The sequence below is a fragment of the Xiphophorus hellerii genome, chromosome 1 (genome assembly GCF_003331165.1).
Source record: "Xiphophorus hellerii strain 12219 chromosome 1, Xiphophorus_hellerii-4.1, whole genome shotgun sequence".
Classification (NCBI taxonomy): Eukaryota; Metazoa; Chordata; class Actinopteri; order Cyprinodontiformes; family Poeciliidae; genus Xiphophorus; species Xiphophorus hellerii.
This window is the reverse complement of record NC_045672.1, coordinates 12875646-12899324: the sequence shown is the minus strand read 5'-3', so window position 1 is coordinate 12899324 and position 23679 is coordinate 12875646. Positions and strand designations below refer to the sequence as shown.

General features: G+C 37.8%; 2 protein-coding genes across 5 annotated transcripts in view; both read right to left on the bottom strand.

Annotated features, from left to right (window-relative positions):
- Window positions 1–1248: 1248 nt before the first annotated feature.
- Window positions 1249–14361, bottom strand: LOC116719501 (excitatory amino acid transporter 3-like). The gene is made up of 12 exons (XM_032562032.1): window positions 11222–14361; window positions 9524–9616; window positions 6106–6223; window positions 5843–5885; window positions 5707–5760; window positions 5444–5625; window positions 5199–5309; window positions 5002–5124; window positions 4671–4862; window positions 3851–3985; window positions 3640–3761; window positions 1249–1643 (listed from the first exon to the last, which is right to left on the bottom strand). Exons 1-12 carry the CDS (start codon window positions 11397–11399, stop codon window positions 1612–1614), a joined length of 1383 nt encoding a protein of 460 aa, XP_032417923.1. The 5' UTR covers window positions 11400–14361; the 3' UTR covers window positions 1249–1611.
- Window positions 14362–16750: 2389 nt separating this feature from the next.
- pex14 (peroxisomal biogenesis factor 14) overlaps window positions 16751–23679 on the bottom strand; it is a 62310-nt gene continuing 55381 nt past the window's right edge. For 3 of the 4 annotated variants that reach the window (XM_032572269.1, XM_032572276.1, XM_032572285.1), the window contains 2 exons: window positions 22809–22900; window positions 19582–20035 (listed from right to left, as the gene is read on the bottom strand). In XM_032572269.1, the coding sequence (XP_032428160.1) occupies window positions 19582–20035; window positions 22809–22900 (546 nt within the window). Of the gene's footprint in view, window positions 20036–22808; window positions 22901–23679 lie in introns of all 4 variants that reach the window. The other variant, XM_032572261.1, reaches the window with a different exon arrangement.

The window sequence follows — 23679 nt, the reverse complement described above, 5'->3', positions numbered from 1 at the left end:
ACCACCAGGGAGATTGCTGAGGAAACTGGGATGTGGCACAAAAAAAGGAAACAAACAAACAAATCAAAAAAACACTTCTTGCCTTCAATCTACTTGTATAGGTTTGTTTATCATCAAAAATGAGAAGTGCTCTTAATACAGAAGCATCTGGTCTCCATTTATATTCCAAACACTGGGGTTTACTGGAATAAAAAACTGCAATTCTTGTAAAAACATGAGGATTTACACTGTAGCAGCAACAGAGTAATGAATACCTTTAATCCACAAATTCTCTAGTGTGACCAATTGCAGCAATTAAAGTGAGGAATAGGATGCAGCTCTCCAAGACGTCTGCAAAGCTAGGACCCAGAAGGTGGAGGAGAAAAAGCTTTAGTTTTCTGCAGCCAAATTCAATCAGATTTTGCTTTTAAAGCTCTTTTTAAAAAGAGCTATACAATACAACAATAATGAAGATAATGGTAAAAAATAAAAAAGAGAATAGAAGCCAAAAATACTAAAATAAAACTAATTTAAGACAAAATGGAATAGACAACCATGAAATCATCACTTAAAAGGCACCAAATGTAGTGAATAAATGAATCTTGAAAAATCTTTCATTCTTCGTGTCTAACGTTTAACAAGATGTCCTTCCCCAACTCAGTCCTCTCTGAAGGACTCAAACTCAGGAGGAGCTGATTAGCAGGTCTGAGAGGCCAGAAATATGTATAAGGGTGCAAAGGCTCAGAGATTTATGTTGGGTCAAGACTTTTAAAAATGAAGAATAAATAAAGTAACTTTAAAACAGACTCTAAAACCGATCGGGAAAAGCAGAACAAAGTTGAAAAGTTTTTTTAGAAGTTCGAGATTAAGCGTTTCTATTACAAACTGGATATTTATGATAGTTTCTACACTTTATTGATAATTACAAGATCCATATAGACACCTCACTTCTGAACAAATTGCTACATATAACATACAGCATAGATGGAGAAACATACATATCACAGGGGCATCGTGTGGCGCAGCGGTTAGAGCAGGCGCCTCATACGGAGAGGCTACATTACATATATGTGGAAGTCCCAAGTTCAACTCCTTTCCTCAGTTCCTTTGCAGCATGTCTTCCCCCACTTCTCTCAACCTCCTTCTGTCGGATTACTGTCAAATAAGAGGCACTAGTGCCAGAACAACAACAACAAAAAAAACAAATCTAAAAAACCCCCACCACATTATATAAAATTATTGCAAGATAAATAAACTTAAAAGAATTCTGCTCAAGTGCACGTTTATTGTTTCTTTAGTACCAAACAACATCATATATAATGACAGAATGCTGAAGTTATCCAAAAGTATCGTAGTACTGTAAAATGCTATAAGTGCAAATGACAAAAACAATAAAAGTAACTAAAAAAAACTAAAACAAACTTAAATATATATATTTTCCCTCAAATAAACCCAATATTGAAATAACTGTCAGCATGCTCATTTAAAATAACAGCAATACCATTACAAGGCAAACTTACAAAGGTGATAAATATGCAAATGGCACAAAAAATAGAAATGCTGAAGTCCATCGCTTCATCTTTACAACTGTCAACAATCGTGTCGTTGTTGAGGACTGCTAAGGGCTGCTGTTTAAGCAAGCTCCTCTGGTGGCTTCCACGGTTCTGAATACAGACAAAAACACAAGACATCAATAAAGCTGTGTGAATAATAACCCATGGTAAATTTCTATGCTGGAAACTTAAACAAAGATGCCTACAGAATATATAAAATATTGTGTATACATACATACACATATGTACATCTCTGAAAAAAAATTAAAAGACCACTGCACTGAACCCCATTGAAAACCTCATGGTTATTCCACCAAGTAATGATTTCTGAACTCTTCCTGAGTTAAAACATTAGTGTTGTTGTTTCTAAATGTATGAACTTGTTTTCTTTGCATTATTTGAGGTCTGAAAGCACTGCATCTTTTTCGTTATTTTGAGCACTTGTCATTTTCTGCAAATAAATATAAATTTTTGCTTAGAATTACGGAGACATGTCAGTAGTTCATAAAAAAAAGAACAATGTTCATTTTACTCAAACATGTACCTATAAAAAAGTAAAATCAGAGAAACTGATAATTTGAAGAAGTCTCCTAATTTTTTCCAGAGCTTTGAATATATTTATAAGGCAAGAAATCCCACTTATTAACCTGACAGGACACACCTATGAAGTGAAAACCATTTCAGGTGACTACCTCTTGAAGCCCATCAAGAAAATGCAGAGTGTGTGCAAAGCAGTAATCACAGCAAAAGGTTGCTACTTTGAAGAAACTAGAATATAAGAGGTATTTTCAGTTGTTTTATACTTTTTTGTTTAGTGCATATTTCCACATCTTATTCATAGTTTTGATGCCTTCAGTGTGAATCTACAATGTCAATAGTCATGAAAATAAAGGAAACTCATTGAATTAAAAGGTGTGCCCAAACTTTTGGTCTGTACTGTATATGTATATATATATATATATATATATATATATGTATACAGTACATATACAGATATACTGTATATATATATATATACATACATATACAGTACAGACCAAAAAAAAATTATTTTATGAGCCATATATATATATATATATATGGCTCATAAAATAATTTTTATCCTACCAGTGAAAATTTTCAAAATAAAACAAATGACCCCCAGCTTGGCTTCTTAAAAAGAAATATAAAGAATTAAATATAAGTCAGTGCTCTGTAAAGTTCTTTAAAGGAAAAGATCCAGAAGATCAGGCTCCCTTCAAAGGGATGACTTTAAGTATCTTGAAGTCCTGTTCACAAATTAGGGAAAAATGGAGTGGGAGATCAACAAGAATATCACATCACATAGTGATTTGGGCGCTGTATCGCTGTCTGTTGTGGTGATTTGGCAGTTGATCTGCGTTCCAACCCTCATCTATGGATGCACAAGCTCTGGGAAGTGACCGAAAGAAAACAAGGAAGTGAAATGAGTTTCCACCGTAGGGTGTCTGGGCTCTCCCTTAGAAATAGAGTGAGAAGCTCGGTCACCCGGGAGGGACTCAGAGTGGACTCAATGCTCCCCCACATCGAAACAAGCCAGTTGAGGTGGCATCTGGTTGGGATCGCTCCTGGACGCCTCCCTGGTGAGGTGTTCCAGGAGGAAACCCAGAAGAAGAGACACTGGAGGAATTGGCCTGGGAATATCCTGGGATTCTCCCAGAGGAGCTGGCCCAAGTAGCTGGTGAGAGGGAAGTCTGGGTCTCCCTGCTTAGGTTGCTGCATCCATGACCCGACCCAGAGATAAGTGGAAGAAAATGGATGGATGATACTTCATTTAAAATCTACCACTACTGCTGATATTTCCATTACTTTAACAGAGTAACTTGTAAGTGTAACGAGTACACAGTGTACACAACAATGGTTTGGATACAGCATCAAATTGTGGCTGAACAAATTTTACGCTCACAAAACACGCTTTATTTCTTTACGTTGGAGATCACATGCTTTACCAATGAAATAAATCAGACATACGGGCACTATTGTATCGCAGTTGGAGTTTTAATTGCTTGAACTCATTAATATTCTATTCAATCATTTAAGCAATACTTGTGTTTTTATTCATATGTGCAAAAAAACCCTGCAGCCTTACCTGGTAGATGCTCATAAGGCATCTCCTCTTCCATTTTTTTCAGTTCTCCTTCTGACACATTAGCAACGAGAAAGACACCAAAACAGTCGCTCATGATATTGACAGCGGCATTGAGGCGATCTCTGACAAGACATAAAAAAGAAAGACTTTTTTAAAACCTTTTATATGTCTGACATCAGGTAAAAAAAATACAATTTTGTTAAAAACTTACAGCAGCCATTCAATGGAGAGCAAAAGGGAGGCAGGTCTCACTGGAATCCCACTGATGGTCAAAATAAAGAGGGTGGTCATCATTCCTGTAGCGGGGATTCCTGCCTCTCCAAGAGTGGCCACTGCCACTGTCACACTAAAGAGAAAAAGTAGAGGAGATCATAAAGACAAACCATTCTGAAATTGTATAAATCCAGTGTTCTTATGAGGGTGCTGGGAAGTACCCTCAACAACGTGTTCTTTGCAGATGACACAATACTGTATTCAAGCAATGACGGGGTTAAAACCAAGCCCACATCCAACGGTAGTTAGTGTCTCAAAGATGAGGGCTGGACAGTGGTGCAGTTAGTAGCACTGTTGCCTTGCAGCAAGAAGGTCATGAGTTTGAATCCCCAGGCTCTTTTCTGCATGGAGTTTGCATCTTCTCCCTGTGCATGTGTGGGTTCTCTCCAGTGACTCTGGCTTCCTCATTCAGTTCAAAAACATTGATTGATCTCTCTAAATTCTCCCAGGGTGTGTGTGTGGTGTGTGTGTGTGTGCATAATTGTTTGTCTCTTTGTGTTGCCCTGCGATGGATTGGTGAACTGTTGATGGTGTACCCCGCCTCTCACCCATTGACAGCTAGACATAGGCACTAGCACACCTGGTGACTCCAGTTGGACTAAGCGTGTAAGATAATGGATGGAGTTGATATGATAGTCCCTGAAATGACACCTCTAGTTGTTAACACATGAAGCCTTGAAAAAGCCAAATGGACCAGAATTTCAGAGGAAGGTGTCGGACACATGATTGAATATGTGGAGGACGGGATAGTAACTTACGCAATGCTGATGATCTTGCTCCAGTGCAACCTGGAGCCTGAGAGTTGAGCAATGAACAGGGCAGCAGCCATCTCATAAAGGACCGTTCCATCCATATTGGCGTGGATCCCAATGAGCAGCATGAAGCGAGTTATTCTTTTGTTGATCCTCAGTCTATCTTCGCAACAACTGAAAGTCTCTGATGCCGCATAACTTAAAGAGACACAGGCACAAGTTCTCTGTATTGGACATTTAGAAATTCTCCCAACATTGCTGCAACTTCATCATTTGACACACACACACAAAATGTGAATTTTAAATAAAAAGAAAAAACGCAGTGGAATTGTCCTACGAGCGTGAAACGAGCATCCCCCTTAGCAATGCAGGTGCAATCCCTGGAAAGATCGGGTAGGGGTTCCTTCTCATGCACAAGAAGCAGATGAGTGGCAACACCAAAAAACCATGGATGAGAAGTCTATTAGACAGTATGTCAGTTTTAGTTACACTGAACGAAATGAGTGAGAAACCAGCTGATGGCAGAGAACCTACCCAGTAACAATTACGGTGATGAACTTTCCAAGGCTAACAACAGTCTGCCAGTCGTCTGCAATGGTATGAACATAGCTTGCCATCATGAACATCACTGCAATGGGAAAATAGCTAGAAGGTCACAAAACAAAAAGAGAAAATCCTAATTCGGACCGATCACAATTTTCTTTGAACCTCAAATCCTTTGGTAAATTTAGTCTGCCCAAAACCTGTTACAAACAACAAAAGATGCCGTATTCACTTACATCATTATTATTTTCACCAAACTTTTGGAGACAATGTTGACGGTGTTGATGACCTCCAGAAAGGTTCCGCCCACAGCTCCAATCTTCCTAATGCTCTTCCCAATGAAAACTGACACCACTATCAATCCGAGCATGTTAACCCCTCGCATGTTTTCGCCTACTAACTGCACTTCTTGATTTTCCTATAAGAGAAGAAACTCAGTAAATACATAAAGCTAGATGCCAACTTAGTGCCTCAATATTGCAGAAAAAATGTTTTTTACCGGAAGGGTACCGTTGACCGTCTGTGAATTTATATACACCTTCCTAGTCTTGTACTAAAACCAAATAGAGTTAAGTCATGAATATTTGATGGTCTGCTTAATGGGGCCTTCTAATTTCATAAGTGATGAGACATACCTGTTTGTAGCTCAGCAGAATCAGATTGTGTGGAATGAGGTTTCTACACAGCAGAGCGACAAAAACATTATGAGAGAGAGGAACATAACTTTCGGTCCACTTTAAACATGTTTTTATGCAAATGGCAAGAGACACAGTCTCAGTATGTTCTAAATTACTGATGTATAAGAGGCTGATATGAAGAAAACAAAAATCACACAAAAATAAAAATGAAATTTTTTTGTTAGTAAGAATGAGGCTACACACATAGAATTTGCTTTCACCTTATTAGATCAGACAGGGCATCAATGGTGTTGTAGGCATCATCAAAGTCAGTAACTTCATCTGATTTTTCGGGATTTGCAGTGATCCCTGGTTTGATCAGCATTGTCAGGGTGATTCCTATGAGACATGATGCAAAACAAGAGTTAAAGATGTTCAGTAAGAGTAAAAGGACACTTAAGGCTTAATAAAGTCTATTTTTATCGAGCTACAGTGTCCATCTTTACGTAACAGAATTCCTAAGGGTTTCATAACAGAGAATGCCCACTTGAGAATTACTGTTTCAACAATTTACGACTCCTACCAGCCAGCAGTATAACTGTATTAATTTATTACTGGAGCAATAGAAACAAAGGTAGGTAGGTAAGTAAGTAAGTAAGTAAGTAAGTAAGTACGTCAGTAAGTAAGTAAGTAAGTAAGTAAGTCAGTCAGTCAGTCAGTCAGTCAGTCAGTCAGTCAGTCAGTCAGTCAGTCAGTCAGTCTGTCTGTCTGTCTGTCTGTCTGTCTGTCTATCTATCTATCTATCTATCCATTTATCTTTCTGTCAGTCTGTCCATCCATCTATCAAGGACTATTTCAATAATTGATTTATCACAATAATTGAAATAATGGTAATCACTAATTTAGTAATTGATTAATTGCTACCTAGAGTAAACGGGCTCAAATTCATTTGCTGAAAGAACAATATATTCAAAGAAGTAATTAAGCCAAAACCGTACAAAAATGTTATACATTTTGCATTTAACATACATATATATTAAAAAAACTTAGTCTGTAAATATCTTCTAGCCAGAACTCCTCAAGTGGAAAGGTTTCAGCTTCTTCTGGTTCAAATTGTGTAAAAAACCTATTGGACTAAGCACCTTTTGTTATTTAGTTATTAATCGGTTTAGATAGCACAAAGGGCTGAGCTTTTCACATACTGACACATTTTGCTAAAATTTTTTTTTAATTTTCTTTAGCTACAGATGCATCCTTTGCTACAAATTTTCTTAATTTCACTAAAAGAATCCAACAATCACTCAATTTGACCATTACAGTGTGAACTAACTGCTAAAATTACCTACGCAGAAAGTGGCATTAGTAGTAAAGCTCTTTGCACTAGAACTTATAAAAGTACCGGTGTACCAGACTCTCAGCAAAAGTGATCTTAGATTTTAAAGCCTTAGATTGACGAGTTTGAGAATTCTTCTCGTCATTGTGGCGAAACAACCCAATCTTTGTTTCACATGACTTCAAACTTTCACCATGAAGACAGCTGCAATTTTCAGCTACAGTGGCTTGCAAAAGTATTCATACCCCTTGAACATTCCCATTATTTGTTACAAAATTGCTGTTCACAAACGCTTTCCTATCTTATCTGACTCCGTTTCAGCTGCTTTGCAAAGATGAATGGGCAAAGGTTTCCAGTCACTGGATGCGTAAAGCTGGTAAAAACATACCCTAAAACACTTGCCGCTGTAATTGCAGCAAAAGGTGGTTCCCCAAAAGTATTTACTGAAAGGGGCTGGGTTACTTTTGCATACTCCAGTTTTTATTTGTAAAAAACAATTTCTGAATCATGTATAATTTTCTTTCTCATTCACAATCATGTACCACTTTGTGTTGGTCTTTCACATAAAATTTCAATGAAATATATTTATGTTTGTGGTTGCAATGTGACAAAATATGGAAAAATCCAAGGGGTGGGAATACTTTTGTAAACCACTGTATCTGGGTGTGTCAGTTTCAGATCAGGCGTTTCCTTCGTGACAGCACCATTAGTCCGTGTTGACGTTAAATTTATTTCACTGTGGAACATGACGCCTGATGGTTCAGCTAGTTCAGCTTCACCAGACGAAATGTCTTCATCTTTTAAATCAGTAGGGGACAGGGTTTTACCTGTAGTTCCATATAGTCCTTGAAAGCATTATTTTCTTGTCCATGACTTTGATGAACACACAGATGAACCTGAGTAGTTCTGATTTGAGTTTCTGGTGATGAAACAAGACATTTAGGATTTTACCTAATCTGATGTAGAGGATGGGAAGAGGCGGGTTCGTAAAGAACCATTAAATTAGCTTAAGTGCACATCTATGCCATGCCACCTCCTTTTGTTGTTAGTGATAAGTGAAGCTTTGAAACAGGCTGTGTAAGAACTCTAACGCATCATATTAAAACTTCGCTATTCTGTAAGAGTGACCAAATGTCCTTTTAAAATGGTCCTGATTAGTACTTTCTTGGATTTTCTGAAGTTCCTCTTTGGCTGCTTCTTACTCTTTTCAGTCAGAGAAAGTATTTTATTTTATGTTAACTCACCTCTGACCCATAAATCATTAATGAAAAGATGAATCAGCAATAATCAATAACTTTAACCCTCATGAGGTCTTGCTCAGGAGGAGCGCAGCAAATGTCACGGTCAGACAGCAGTGAATTTTCCGAAACCACACACACACACACACAAAAATTGTAAAAGCGCACATGGGGTCAGTACAACCCTGCTGGGTCGCGCACAGAGTTAAACACTTGTGGGGTCTAACTGACCTGTCTCTTAAGTCTGCAGGATGATTAAAAAACAGAACATATTATTTCATCCCCAAAGACCAATTACCTGAACACAGAGCACACAGAAAATGATCAACTAATGGTTGATCCCACTCTCATGTCCCATGTCAGGTCTGTGCTGGATTCTTCCACTCCCCCCTTTTTCTTTTTTGAAAAACATCAGGTACATCTACCATAAGGGAACACATTTCACGTACAGAACAGGTTATGGTAAGGCAGAGTTTGATTGTATAAAAATTTTATCTTATACTATTCTGTCTGTGATTTGTCTGCCGTCTTAACCTCCAATCCTACCATGAAGGTTTAACATGCTGTGTTGTTTTCTGTTGCGAACTCCTGGACTATTCAGGAACCACCTCCTGTTGCAATTGTTTGTACGTTATGTTGGATTAATGTTTTCTGGATGGAAAAAAAAGATGTTAAGAGGTCTGGTGAACCACTGAAAGGGCACTTTTTTATTAATATTGTCAATCTTTGCCAGAAGATTTTATCTCTATTTTATCTTTTTCTATTCTCCATGTTCTTGTTTTCCTAGTTATTCAGACCCGAAAATGTTATAACCAGTGCCATAGTTTTTCAGACTGCATAAATCAGTAAAGTAAAATTGGTAAAATAAAATCTATTTATAGGGGAACTTGATGGGGAAGAGCAGGGTAGTTTAGGTCTAGGAAATAATGGAGAAAGCTAATGTCTGGCTGTTTGTAATGTACCCTCAACCCACCCAAAGGTTAGGGCTTAGGCTCAACAGAGCCCGGTCGCCCAGCAAGCAAGTTAGAGTTGAAATCCAGACAATACTGTTTTTTCATATGCAGTGAAAAACCAAATGCTCCGTTAAGAAATGAAAAAAATCATGTTGATAAGCAAGATTTCTCTTACCTATTAGCAAAGATATTATTGTTGTAAAGCCAAAGTATGTTAATGCACATCTAGTGATCTTTTTGGAGGGACTGAGAGTGGCACCAGCAATTCCTGTGGAAACAACAAAAACATGGGTTGAGAAAGATTAACAATAAAATAATTCACAGGGGCGTGCCGTGGTGGCGCAGGGGGTTAGCATGCCCCACGTTTGGAGGCCTTAGTCCTCGACGCGGACGTCGCGGGTTCGACTCCCGGTCCCGACGACCTTTGCCGCATGTCTTCCCCCCTCTCCTCACCCTCCTTCCTGTCTGCCTACTGTCGAAAAAATACGAGCCACTAGCGCCGCAAAAACTCTTCGGAGAAAAAAATTGAAAAAAAAAAAATAATAATAAAAAATAAAAATTTCACAATAGGTAAACATACTGTTGTGACATGAAGGTAGCTAAGGAGGAAATTATTGATGTTAATCCTTCAAGGAAATTTATGTTAATCTTTCGGTCCTTACAACCCTGATTTAAAGTCCATAACTAAAACCTGTCTTAAGTATTGTAGAGAAGACTAAATTACTCAAAATAAACACAATTACAAACATAGATTAAACTCATTCTGCTTTCTCATGCTGAAAGCAGTATAATATGCGAATGGGGCAATTCAGCCTTCATGACTTGGAGATAATATTGACAAAGCTAACAGGAGAGATCAAAATGGATGTACAGCAGATTAAAAAGGCGTTTTTATGTATATGTACATATATATTTCCCCAAAAAACTTGCCAAGCCCAGTGCACCAGAGAGGTCCACCAGGGGGTCAATGTGTGTTTTGTATTAAAAAAATGTATGTTTACAAGAAATATAAAAATATTACTGTGTAACTACATTACTGAAAGCCATTATTGATGATTAAACACATAACTATAGTCTTAAAATCAATTAACCAAAAAAAAAATACAATTAAAAATAAATATAAAGTTTTTTGCACATCTTTTATCTCCCAATTAAGTCATCAGCCACTGGATCTTAAAACAGCTCCATATACTGGTCACATTTGGCAGCTAAGGTACAAATGAACAAAACAGCTGTTTAGGGCTCCCAGATATTCAGGGGCCCCCATAATTTTAACACAGACTGATCTAGAATTTCAACATTTGTTTATTGAGAATGTCAATGTTGGTAAATTTGATTTAATGGTTTCAGCATAGACTAATTAAAATAAATTAAAAATTGTGTAACATTTAAATTTAAGATTTTAAGGAGTTGGCAAGTTTACATTGTCAAAGTGTAAAGAACAATCTTCATAGTTAGACTGTTTTATTACCATAGCTACCATCTGATGCTGAGTTTTATCTTTAAGTTTGAGCTCAAAAAAGTATATTTGTGAATGCATATTTGTTATCTCAGCAGACTGTTGTCAGTAATTATGACAATAGTTTATTTTAAATGTCTGCAGGTTTCAATTGAAATATTTAGTATTTTGTTGCCTTTTTCCATTTTAATAAAATCTCAGGTACTTCTTTAGAGAAAAATAGAGTAAATTCTGTTTAACAATAGCAAGGTGCACACAAAATGGTAAGAAAAAATAAATGCTGCAAGAATAATTCAAAAGCCTTTGTTGTATTTTGGAGTCAACTTAAGTCAATTATTACATTCTATTTTGGAAACTTAGCATTTAAAACTTGTGTGACAACTGACAGCATTAGAAATCTCTCTTGTAACTTACCGAGTATCACATTTGTCATCAGCAGAGGGACAGTAACAAACTGCATCAGCCGGAAAAGAAATTCTCCGGGAATGCGAAGCCAAGCTCTTTCGTACAATGTAAGAGTTGTAAAGGTCTTCAAAACCAAGCCAATAGCAACACCTTCAAAAGAGCAAAAGAAGTTTTGGTATATATACATACACAGTTGAAGTCAAAATTATTAGTCCCTTGATGAAATTTCAATTCTTTTTCCAAAAATTTCTCATGTGCTGTTAAACAGATCAATGATTTTTCAACACAGCAGTTCCAAACATCCTACTATTTCTTTTGGATGCTTACATAGAATTACTTTTCACCAAATTCTTTCACAAAACCAAATCTCTATCAAAGTTATTAGCTCCTCCGATGCCAGTAGTCAATGTTTGTAGTTTGTAATAAGTCTTTGGCAAATATTTCATGCTATTGGAGATTTTATGGTCTTCTCACAAAGACCCTGGTCTTCAGTGTACCCCACAGATTTTCATTGGAATTCAAGTCTGAGCTTTGTACAGGCCTGAAAATAAAATTCAACTTGGTTTTCACCAGAAAAGGATAGATAGTAAAATGCATAGGAAAATGTTAATAGCCAAACAGTATTTTTAATCAGTTAAAGCAATGGCAGAGACATGGATTATTTCCCATTTACTTTACATAGTAGATGCTTGATAAATGTTACATTTCAATTATCTAGGCATTTCACTAAATATTTGTAATCAGTCAATGATCATCGTCAAATATTTAGTGTGATCATATATATTTTCATAATATATTCCTGTCATGGAATTTGCAAACCTTAAAAGAGAGAATTTACTCTTCATAAAGAGGGTAAAATATTATTCAGTCGAGTCTTAAACAAAGATAATAAAATATTTAAGGAGTCTGGCAGGATTTGTATATGGTTGCTATATGTGCATTTTGTATAAGTATTTAGCCAACATTTGACTTTCCCTCTTTATGAATAACACAAATAACTGGTTTTAAATGTGCGTGTCCTTTTTTCTTATTAGCTTACGCTCAAATGACACAAATTGACTTAAATGAAGGCATAAAATTTATCGTAATGTGACCATAGTCTGTCTAGTACATAAGTCTTACTTTCTGAACTGAATTTGTGATTTGAATTACCTTTCTGAAACTATAATTTACTCGGATGGAACAATATTCTTAGAAGTACAAAAACAGCCAGGTACACGGCTGCTAGATTTAAAATAAGTAAATAAACATCACTCTGTTGCCTTGACAACAAAATATGGAGTTTCTCTTCAGCCAACAAACGGTTCTCCCAACGTTAGTTTCTGTTGAAGCGGCACGCTAGTAGTGTCTAGCTTGAACTCTTCAGCTAAAAAAAAGTCTATAAATACTTTATTTTACTGATAACGTGTAATAAGCAGCAGACACAAAAATCAAAAATATATATACATTTTTAAGTTAAACATGTTGTCATAGCAGAACACTGTTGTCAACAGCACATAGGTTCAAGATATGTGTTGCCCATGCACAGAATAAACGCATACTTACCCACAACAACAGCCGATAGAGTCACAAATGTCAACGCATTCCGTGTGTTAAAACAACTCCGTATGCACCTCCTGCTCCAGTCTCTGGTAGACATTTCTTCAGCGGTCCAACAGATTTCATTGACATTAGCAAGTTAGCATCCACCGCTAGTCTATGACTGGTTTACCCTCGCAAATTACATGAAGCAAATTAGTCAAATACCACTAAAGAAGACATTTAAAAAGCAGAAACCAGACAAATACAAACTTACTACGGTGAATGAAGTTCAGTGGAGCACGATGACTAAGCAGTTGACTAACAGCTTTTAGTTATTCCCTATTCAGTTTAAAAAAAGGAGCCTCGATAATTCTAAATGATGCACCTTTTTTAAACCTAAACACTTAACAGAAAGCTAATCTAGCAAATCAACAGCGCAAAGGTCTTGAGTCTCTTCATTCTTGAAGTCGGCTTCAAGAGAGTTATATCTCTTGAAGCCGACTTCATGAGAGTTGGCTTGAGACAGTTGGCTTTCTGTCTCAAGGTCTTATCCAGTTAAAACCTTTTTGTTATTCAATTCTCTTGAGATCTTTGTTAATCTAATTTTACATGTATTCTAATCTGATAACTAATTTTCCAAAATTGTTTTGGGCTACTCGTTTGTGTACTAATTTATTTGATTGCACTTAGTTTTATTTTTTTCAACTTTTCTGTGTTTTATTTTGTGGTTCATATCCTCAAATGTCTTGGAAATTTTGAATACAATATCAGAATAATAAAAAAGAATTTTTATACAGAACTGTTTAACGTATGTGGTTATATGCACTTATACGATATATGAGTATATGCACTTAATACTTAGTCCATGTTCCTTTTTGCATGAATTACTGCATCGGAGCAGCATGGCCTTTGGTTTTGTTGAGTTGCTAAGGAAGATCAGATTGCTTTTGTCCTTCAGTTCATCTGCATTGTTGGGTCTGGTGTGTTGCAGTTTCCCATGAATTGATAGGAAACTGCAAACAGAGGTTAACTCACCGGAGTTAACCTCAGCTTCTGTCATTTAAGCAGATACGGATACATTAGGTGGTGCAGGTAGGTGCTGGAAAGTGTAAGTCTTGACAGCGGAGAGGAATCTGAGGAGCTCTTAAATTTTTCTGGTAGATTCCTGCCTTGAGTTTGGTCTTGATAAAAACACAGTAAACCAACACCAGCAAATAACATGGCTCCCCAGATTATCAGACTGTGGAAAGTTCACACTTGACCTCAAGCAAGTTTAAGCCATTGATCCTCTATTTTTTCTGCAGTCCTTTGTACCTTCATTCACAAAAAATGAACACAGGTAAAATGCTTCTGGTCATGAGTGGCTTAAAAGGGCAGTAATATGTATTTTCCAAGCACATTGCGCTATAAAATTGTGCAGAAAAAGTAACAAAACTTACCTGGAGTTTTGCCTTGATTCTTTTATGCATGTTTGAGAAATCCTTTCATATGCCATGACAACCATTCGGCTGTGAAAAAACGCCTGGGAGGACCTAGCACCGCCTTGTTAACTCAGCTCCTCCTCTAGTAAAAACGTTGCTACAGGCTTAATAGAAGAGATGTGGTGATGACTTCCTGAAGGCGGAGTTTCAGAAAGAGCAGGAGTTTTTAAAGTGACAGAGGCCCCTTTTCAAGGCTCTGATTTATAAAGTAAAATTTCTTTAAGTCATATTTGATGTAGCATTTTTTTAACAACTGAAGTTAACATAGTTACTTGATAAAATGGCACTACATGCTTGGAAAACACATAATAATAATGCCCCTTTAATGCCTTGAAATTGGACTGTCTTTTAAGAAACGCCTGTTCTTTCCTGACACTCCTGCCTTCAGCTTGTCATCAAAAACAATGTTCATTTAGGCTGAGCGCCCCAATGAACATTGGATTTTAATTTTCTTCACAATCCTCCAAAGTGGTGGTTCTCCCTGATGGCTTTTTTCTTTTTTCTACTACAGTTTGTTAGTTGGATTGGATATAGCAGTCTGGAAAAACAGTTTCTTTATCAATCACTTTTTGTGGCTTACCCTGCTTGAGGCAGTCACCGAGAGCCTGGTAAATTAGTCTGTCTTTTCTATGGTTGTCTAATGCCATTAAATAGTCATAACATAAAAATTCAATATTAATATCCATCCATTCGTACATTATCTAACACGCTTATTCTTGTGCCCATCTCCAGTGGTTAACAGGCAAGAGGAGGGCTACACACTGGACAGGTCGCCTGTCCATCACAGAGCTCAGTTTTAAAACACATTTCATATTGGTACTTTGTGAAATTCTGGCTTTCAGAGAAACTGGATTTTGGGTTTCATTCGCTGTAAGGCATCAAAGTTAAAAGAAATTCCCTAGAAGTATCACTCAAAGAATATATACTTCACTTTCAGATTTAAATTAATCAAATGACCTACAGTTACAGTTTTATTTAAGTTGTTAAAATGCACTTGTAATCCTTCCTAAGCCCATTCATGTTATAGAGTTCAGTCTCAGAAAAGTGAGAATAGCTACTGATGAAAAATTCGGCATTTTCAACTGATGACTTCACTCCTTGTACAATGATTGGACTAATACAGTAGTAACAGTAATAATATCAGTCGAAAATATTATGTAGAAAATGTAGACATTTTCATGTCTGCATTTTGTTTTGATGTTCACTTTTGTTTCACTTATATTTTAAGTATGATCGTGCTATACTTAAAAATATACTTAAAATACAAGTAAGTTAAAAAGAAATTTTCTTCGTATATTAGTATCTCCACAAGAGTTAGTTGTAAAAAAAAATGACATCAGATTTCCACAATGCATACCCAAACTATTCTTTCTGTCTTACAGGGAATATAAAAAACTGGCCAGTTTGTTGGATCCTGACCTTTACTTAAAGCATATTGCAGGACACCTCCTCGAGTTATCTGCAAGTTTAGAATCCAGTTCAGAAAGAAGAAATATCCTCATTTAGGATGATGTGAAAACATAAAAACTGGGACAGGATTACCAATTGAGCTCCAAGATTTGTTCTGGCTGGAGCAGAGAAGTTGTCTAAGGTGCAGAGGGAGCCACCGTTGTCCTCCAACTGCTCCTCCTGCCGCTGCTAAGGGCTAACAACTCCTGCATTGATCCAAGGAGACACTCAGGCCTCTAACCTGCTGAGTGCTCAGTTCCAGTGAACAATGGAGTTCAGAGCGTGTCAATACACCATCCTATTGAGTGCTCTCCGTTTAGCAGCAAGATTGATGAGGTTAAGGCTCCCTGCTGGGGAGTCAAATGGTGTCAAAACCAAGGTGTTGCATTGGACAAACAGGCCCTCTCTCTACCACCACCACGCTGAGCGGCTGGCACGAGGAATCAAATTTAAATGCACACTGGGTTCACGACAAGGTATGCAAACTATGGTGGCTGTTGTTTGGATTCTTCAAAATGCAGATGAGAATATGAGGTTAGGATAGATGATGCTTTGCAGACAGGAATGCACTGCAAATCCCCCAAGACACTAAATGATGTACAAGTGGATTTATTACAGTAGGTCCCTATAAATCTAAGGTTGGCCTGAACTCCAGGGAGAGGTTAATGGATTACAAAGGGATGTGTTATCGAACCTTAGAGAAGTTTATACACCTCATCAATATGTGAAATGCTATTGATCATCCAAACTTTGATAAATTAAATTCATACACTTGACAATGCATGGCAAATACCTTTCATTTTGATCTGGCCACAGAAAATTGGTTTATAGTAAAAGTTACAAAGTCACGAGTCCAAATAGTGATTTTCTCCCATACATGATGCTAGTCTTGATCCATAAAAAATGGTTTGTGTGGTTGCTGTGTTTCCATTGCCTAAGTATAAAAAAAAAATGTATGGTGGCACAGCGCTCATTATACAAAGTTTCTTCAAAGAGTCACCATAAACACTGATGTCTGTGGCCAGGAAGGATCTCCTTAGGCAGGCCTGTGTTACAATGGTGTAAGGAAGCATCTTACTGACGACACTTGAATTTTCATTTTATGGAGCTTATTTGTACAATCATCTCAAACGGCGTTTGACATCTTTTTCTTTCACCCGAAATCTAAAGTTGTCTTGTTAACAATCAAATTTGACTCATTTGGACCAAATATGATTTGGTATAACTTTAAATAAATGAAATCATAACTGCAAATTCAATTCAAATGTTGAACCTTAAATGGTTAAAAGTAGCTTTACTCAGCTTCCCAACAGAAAAATAACAATAATAAAAAAATAGAAATTTAAACATCAACATTTTTGAACATGGTATTTGAATAACAGGAAGCAGGAGGCATGTACTGTTGATCAACCTACAGGAATAAACAAAGGTTCAAACATTTGATCTCACAGCGCTTCACTTAGTCACTTCTGCCAAGAAAGCTGAGAAAATGGTGGAAGTCCCTGCTTGTCATGGTTTCAGACCACTCAGCAGAGGATGATTCAAGGTTTTACAGTCAACACATACATACAGTATCTCAGGCTGGTGTTCTCATCGGTAGCTGAAGTTGCAGGGTTTTTTTTTTTTGCAAAAGACATACAATACAGCACCCTGCAAATGCATAAACAGCCCTAGAACTTTTCCAAACTTCGATGTTGCACCAAGTAGTGCAACATTTATCAGTTTTTTTTCCAAATCAAAAGCTGAAAGGCATGACATACATGATATAATTAGTCATTCTTACTAATAACCCAAATTAAAATTCAGTCCACCTGGGTGGAGTTTGTCAAAAAGGACCAATTTTTTTTGATGCAGAGGAAACAATAATAGAACGTTTTAGCCTACACGCAAAACAATGTGTGAAGGAAAACCATTGTTGGAAATCACCTTGAAAAAAAAAAAACAAAACACCTCCTCACAGTAAAACATGGTGGAGGAAGGATCATACTGTGGGGATGTTTTTCTGCAGCAGGTTCATCAGAACTGAAGATAAATACTGGTCAGTTAAGGAAGAAAATGACTGTGGCTCTTTCACCTACATCCGGAAATTTCAATAGCGTTTGTGGTTGTAATGTGACAAAAACAGTTTTGGGGTGTGAATACTTATTCAAAGCTTCATATAAATATAATAAAAACTATGACTTTATCAAAACCATATTACAGATTTTAAAGAATGTCAATTCATTTCAAATATTCTGCATTTTCAGTTTAAAACTAGCCACAATTTGTAGGCCTGCTCTAGTAAAAGGAATAACGTTCACTGTACATTGTTTCAGTTTTAAAATAACTAAGTCACTCTTCTTGTGGTGAACCAGATTTATTACAGTTGTTGACGACTTTTATACAATGTTCAGGACTTCCCCTCAAAAAAATGAAATGCATTAACAGAACACAGTAAACCTATTTGATGCTTAATTAACCCAACAAAGTGTAATCTGTGCCATTTTCTTTACATCAAGGAAAGCCGTGTGATGGAGACAAAAAGGCTGGCATCCCTTCTTCTCAGTCATGGACTCTTCTTGTTAGCTTGAGACACAGTGAGTAATTCAATAAGTCAAGTATTCATTTATTACTTTCCTTTTCAATCACGGGGCATTTTTTTTAACTTCCCCATCCACCTCCACACCGAGAGAGACAGAGAGAGAGAGAGAGAGATTAAAGAAAGTAATACCAGTTCTGCAACTTCCATCTGTGGCAGCGCTTTTGTCTTACTGCAGCTTAATTACAAAATATTGTTGCCGTTTTCTGTAAAGATTACTCACTGTGGGAGGCCCTACCTAATTTGGACCGGAGGGTTTGTCACAGAAAATGATACGATGCAACTGGGCTTCCAGTATTAGATTTCCGCTTTTAGCCTCCTTGACATTTCAAGCTGCATGAACTAATACATCTGTTATTTGTTGATCATTTGATTATTAACATACTTCACAAACCAAATCAGCTGCCCTGCTGGAGACGCAGATATAGCTCTGCAGACTGTCTGGGTTCTTTTTCTCGCGCACAAACAAACGCTCTCGCGCAAAGATGCAGGATTCTGCCCTCGGTGAAAAAGGAAAGCTAGTGAAAGAAAGAGAGAGAGAAAGAAAGAAAGAAAGAAAGAAAGAAAGAAAGGAGAAAAACATTTATCTTCTCTCTCCCCTCCCCTCCTTCTCTGAGCATATGAAGCACTCTGACACCGGCATGGAACAAAGCCCGTCATCACATTCTAATCTCAAATTTCAGGGCTTTTATTTCACCCAAATGCCACCCTGCTGGCCTTGTGAATTATTGACAGACTGACACCAATGCAAAAGGACACATAAAAGAGGCTAAAAGCATCGGCCCTGGAAGAGCTTGTCCTCTCCTGTTGCCATCAGCAAGGAGAGCGACTCGAAAAATGCTTCGCAGGAAACTCACCGTAACTTTGAGAGTGATGCAACATCTGCTTTCTGACTAACGGATGTGCAGCTTTAGTCTGAATCCGTATGGTCACGGTGACGCTGAGGCAGAGCTGCTAATTAGCTGATCAAATCATTTAAATTAAAAGTAAGAAGTCACATAAGCTTAGTATTAAACAGGCGCTTTAAGAGTTGTTGTGATTTTACCATCACTTCTATTATTTCTCTTCTCGGAGAGACTTCACTACGCAAGGCTCAGCGTGATCAAAAGTAAACTGTGGGAAGCCTTTCAGTCACCAGCCACACTAATATCTGTCAGCTGTGGATTCTCTCAACACCCACACCTACTCCCTATTCTGATCAACATTAAAATGTAACAAAGGGGAAGTGGAAACGGAAGGGGAAGGTGGACAGAAATCACATAGTGTCGGCGGGGAGGTTCGTAGAGAAACAAGCCGAGATGACAAGTGAGCGTTTTTTTTTTGTGCTTTCTGCTCTTCGGCTAATCAACCTCGCTCTCGTTGCTGGCCCCCTCGGGCCGCCTCAGTTTGTCCACCTGTTCGTTAATCTGTCCGTCTCCGCCTCTTCGATCCTCCGTCTGCATGCTCAAAGCTTCCTCCTCCTCCTCCTCCTCTACGTGGCTGACATCATCCTCTTCGTCTTCCTCCTTCTTCTCCTCCTCACCCTGCACCTCCATGCGCACCTGGTCTAGCAGCGGAGTCGTGTGGGAGTCACCGTTCATACTGTGGGCTCCATCTGGGCCCCCCAGCGCTTCCTGGGGGCTCTGGTGTCCATCTTTGACTGGGGAGGAGTTGGCGGACTCGTTGCTGACGGGGGAGATGTCGCTGCTGCTGTTGGTGTGGTTAACAGACGGCGAGCCGACTGCTGACGGCGACTTCAGGGGAATCTGCCACGAGGGGATCTTTGGAATGGCAGGAGTGGAAGGAAACTGTCTCCTGTGGGGTTGAAAACAGGAACAGAGTTAGCCTTAAAGACACCTTCATCAAAAAAACTCGGTTTTTATTTGAGTATCAACCAAAGGTGGGCAACGGCAACCACAAAACCCTTCCACCTTCCAAACACAATTACTACCCCTTGAATTTTGCCACATTTTTCCAGGTTGCAACCACAAATTTCAATGCATCTTATTGGAATTTTATCTGACAGATCAACTTTCTTAAGTGGATGGAAAACAACACATGGGTTTCAAAAATATTCAATGAGCGGCATGCATTGTATTCTTCGCTCTCCTTTACTCTGATGTTTCACAATAAAAAAACTTATAGCACCATTTAGAGCAGTCATTGAAGAAGCAGAGATATGGTCCATGGACGGTGGGAAAATCTGCTGACAGGAGAGGCGTTAGTCATGCACTCTACAAATCTGGCCCATCACAAGAGTGGCAAGAAGAAAATCTTCAAGTATTTTTAAAATATAAAAGTGATAGAAAGGTTCATTTTAGCAGTTTTTCTGTGTATTGTCATGCAAATCTACATAGACGTCCCACAACAGATTGAAGTTTGGAGAATATGGATTAGTTCAAGGGGATGAATACTTTTGCAAGGAACTTTACATTTTAACACGCAAATCTTAAGTACTTTTCATAATTATGATGGAGTATTTTCCCGCTGTAATAGCCAGATGTTCACCACACCTGGTGAAGTGCATTTGTCTCTAATTACACAGAATGCAGTTTTTAAGATCAAAAAGACGCTGCAGTTTGGAGACTATTTGGATCGGCAGAACAAAAAGGTAACAAGTTTTAGAGACAGATGGCGAGTCTTTATTTTATGATTCAAGTCTTTGCAAAGAAAATTACAGCAAGAGTTGGGACGAAGTCAGGAAAGCAAATGACAAAAGGATTATTACTGATTAAAATTTAGGAGAGGAGGGGAACAAAACATGCTCAACCAGACAGTTCTGAAGCAATTTATGTCCTTGCTGGTTTTTCTGATGTACACTCTAACTTCAAGGCCTCATTACAGACGGGGATACATAACCATGCATGCTAATCGACCCAACTGAGCTGGACTATGTCTGATTAAGAGCAAAAACACAGGAAAGCTAAAGAGAATACAGAACTTTTTTTTTTTTATCACAATGGTAAGATCACAATAAAGTCAATTATAAGTGTGTTGGTTTTTTTTTTACTAAAAGAAGCTAAACTTAACTGTTAATTGTTCTAGGTTGATGTTGGTAATTTTCTTTCCTGCATTAGACACTGTAACACTGAGGTCAGTCAACTGAATGCTGCAGTATGCATAAAGTAAAAAACAAAACAATGTAATCAACTGAGAGACGTTGCATTCCTAAGGTTTATGTATTTGTGGAAAACCTTCAGAGCATTATCAGAAATGCATCACTGCAGAATGGCATTTGCCTGATGGCGCTTCTGTTCTTGGAATTTCTTTCTGAAATTTAAACTCAGCCCTGCAGCGAAAACACACATATGTTGACTTTAAAACCTGTTCCAGACACGCACCACCTTTTTGCTGATTTGGAGGCAACTTGGCGTTAAGTATGTACAGTGAATGGCAAGGTTGGTCTTGAATTCAATCACTTACGTTTATTATTTTATTCAGTCTTCTGATATCACAGTGAAATAAATTTCTCAAGGATATTTTTTTAAAATGTCTTTTTTAATCTCTGTTGTTCTAGATGCTATCTTGTAGGCTTTTTTGACAATTGACACACATCTGCCTTACTAGAATGGATTTATGGTGAGCTCCCTTGTGTTATCTATTTTGAGGAGTAGATAATAGAAATGTGAGAAGTTAAGAAAAGGGATTTATATGCACAGAGAAAGGTTAAAATGAAAAAGACAAAATATCCAGTGAGTGGCAGCTGTGTGGATAAAAATGCCTTGTTGCTGTCAGAGCAAAGGAGAAATGGCACTGTTTGGAGATAACAGAAGGCATCAGTAGCTCAAATATTTGTTACCACCAACGTATGAGCCTTACCATCTTACCAGCCTTACTCAGGTTGATAAATAAGAACATACCAACTAGGGGTATCAGCCAAAAGATGAGTGTTGGATTGTATCAACCTGCAATAAAATCTACGATAAACACAGTGATAGAAGCACTCCGCTCAAGAATTTCGCACCAGCATTTCTATCTAGAAGCCCACTAGTATCCCACACACAGACCCAGCGGTATATAATAAACATGTCAGTTGTTCTCATAGCTATTATTGTTGACCATAGTTCTCTATTTGAGTAATATCACTTGATCAAGCCTTTTACAACATTCTACATTACAAAATAAGTAAAAAAAAAAAAAAAAAAAAGTAAGTATGATTCGTGTTGATCTCGAGCCAATATCGGCATCGGCCAATACTTAAAACTGCATTATCGGTATTGTATCGGTAGTAAAAATGTATAGGGAGACTCCTGATTTCAACTGTTGAACTTGAGTTACCATGTCAGCAGAAGCTTGAAGCTAATGCTCAGAGTTTTGACAATTATTTGTTAAAAATACAGAACCACAATCTATAGTTCTCCTTTACGTTTTAAATTCTTAGAAAAATGCAGTGATATTTTTATACAGAAATCACAAACTATAATGTTACACTTGATCAAGCGCATGGTCATTGGCACACAGTTCAAATGGACTACATTACAGAAATCAAAAAGGCCACAAGCAATGTGTCCTTATCCTTCCAACACAAAAATACACACACACACCTGAAGGGCGTTTTATGTGACAGCGGTCTGGATAACTTTGTTACCTGCTGAGCAGTAAGCCCTTCAAAGAGGCAATCTCAGCCTTTAGCTCTCCAACTGTTTGGTTGTCCAGGATGCGGTTGGTTGAGGATGATGTCTGTAGGAAAAGCCCCAGAGAGACACACACACACAACTGTCAGTGACACAGAAACACACACATGTACTGGTCAGGTCACATGTACGGTCACTGGCACAAAGTCCCTACATTGCAGGCCCCTTTAACAGTTCAACCACATGAAATATTTAAACCTTATTTAGTGAAACGACGGGGTAAGTAAACAAATATGGCAAATGCAAATGCTAAAAGCCACACGTTTTCCTGTAGTCAAGCCATGAGTCACCATAACAACTTAGCAACAGCCTGTTGGTGGAGGTGACAGGCAGGAGGGCAAACATAGCCACTTCAACCACCTTACTGAAGTCAGGAAGTCCTGTGAGAGCGAATCGCCCTGTTTTTACATAATTTTCCATACTGCGCAGAAAAGATTAGGTCAGTGTGCAGTGTTTTGGATAATGACAATCGGGGGAACAATGGGCACATTCATGAAGACATGCCAAAGGACAACAGTGTGTTTTGTTCTTTTTCTCTTTTATCAAAGGGTTGAGTTGTCACGCACAGACAAATACATTGGTGTAGTTTGAAATGCTACAGGGTATTATGGAAAGGTATTTGAATGGCAAATTACTGTTGAAAATCTGATGGTGAATTTTCGTTTTTTTGCGAAGGAAAGACTTGTAGCTTATTGCAAAAATGAAGCAACAAAATGAAAGTTTTTACAAAAGCCTGAGGAGAAAAGTGATTTTTTAAAAACAAATTTACAATGAGCAGCTCTAAAACATGCCAGATTACTGATTGATAATTATGTCAGATACAGA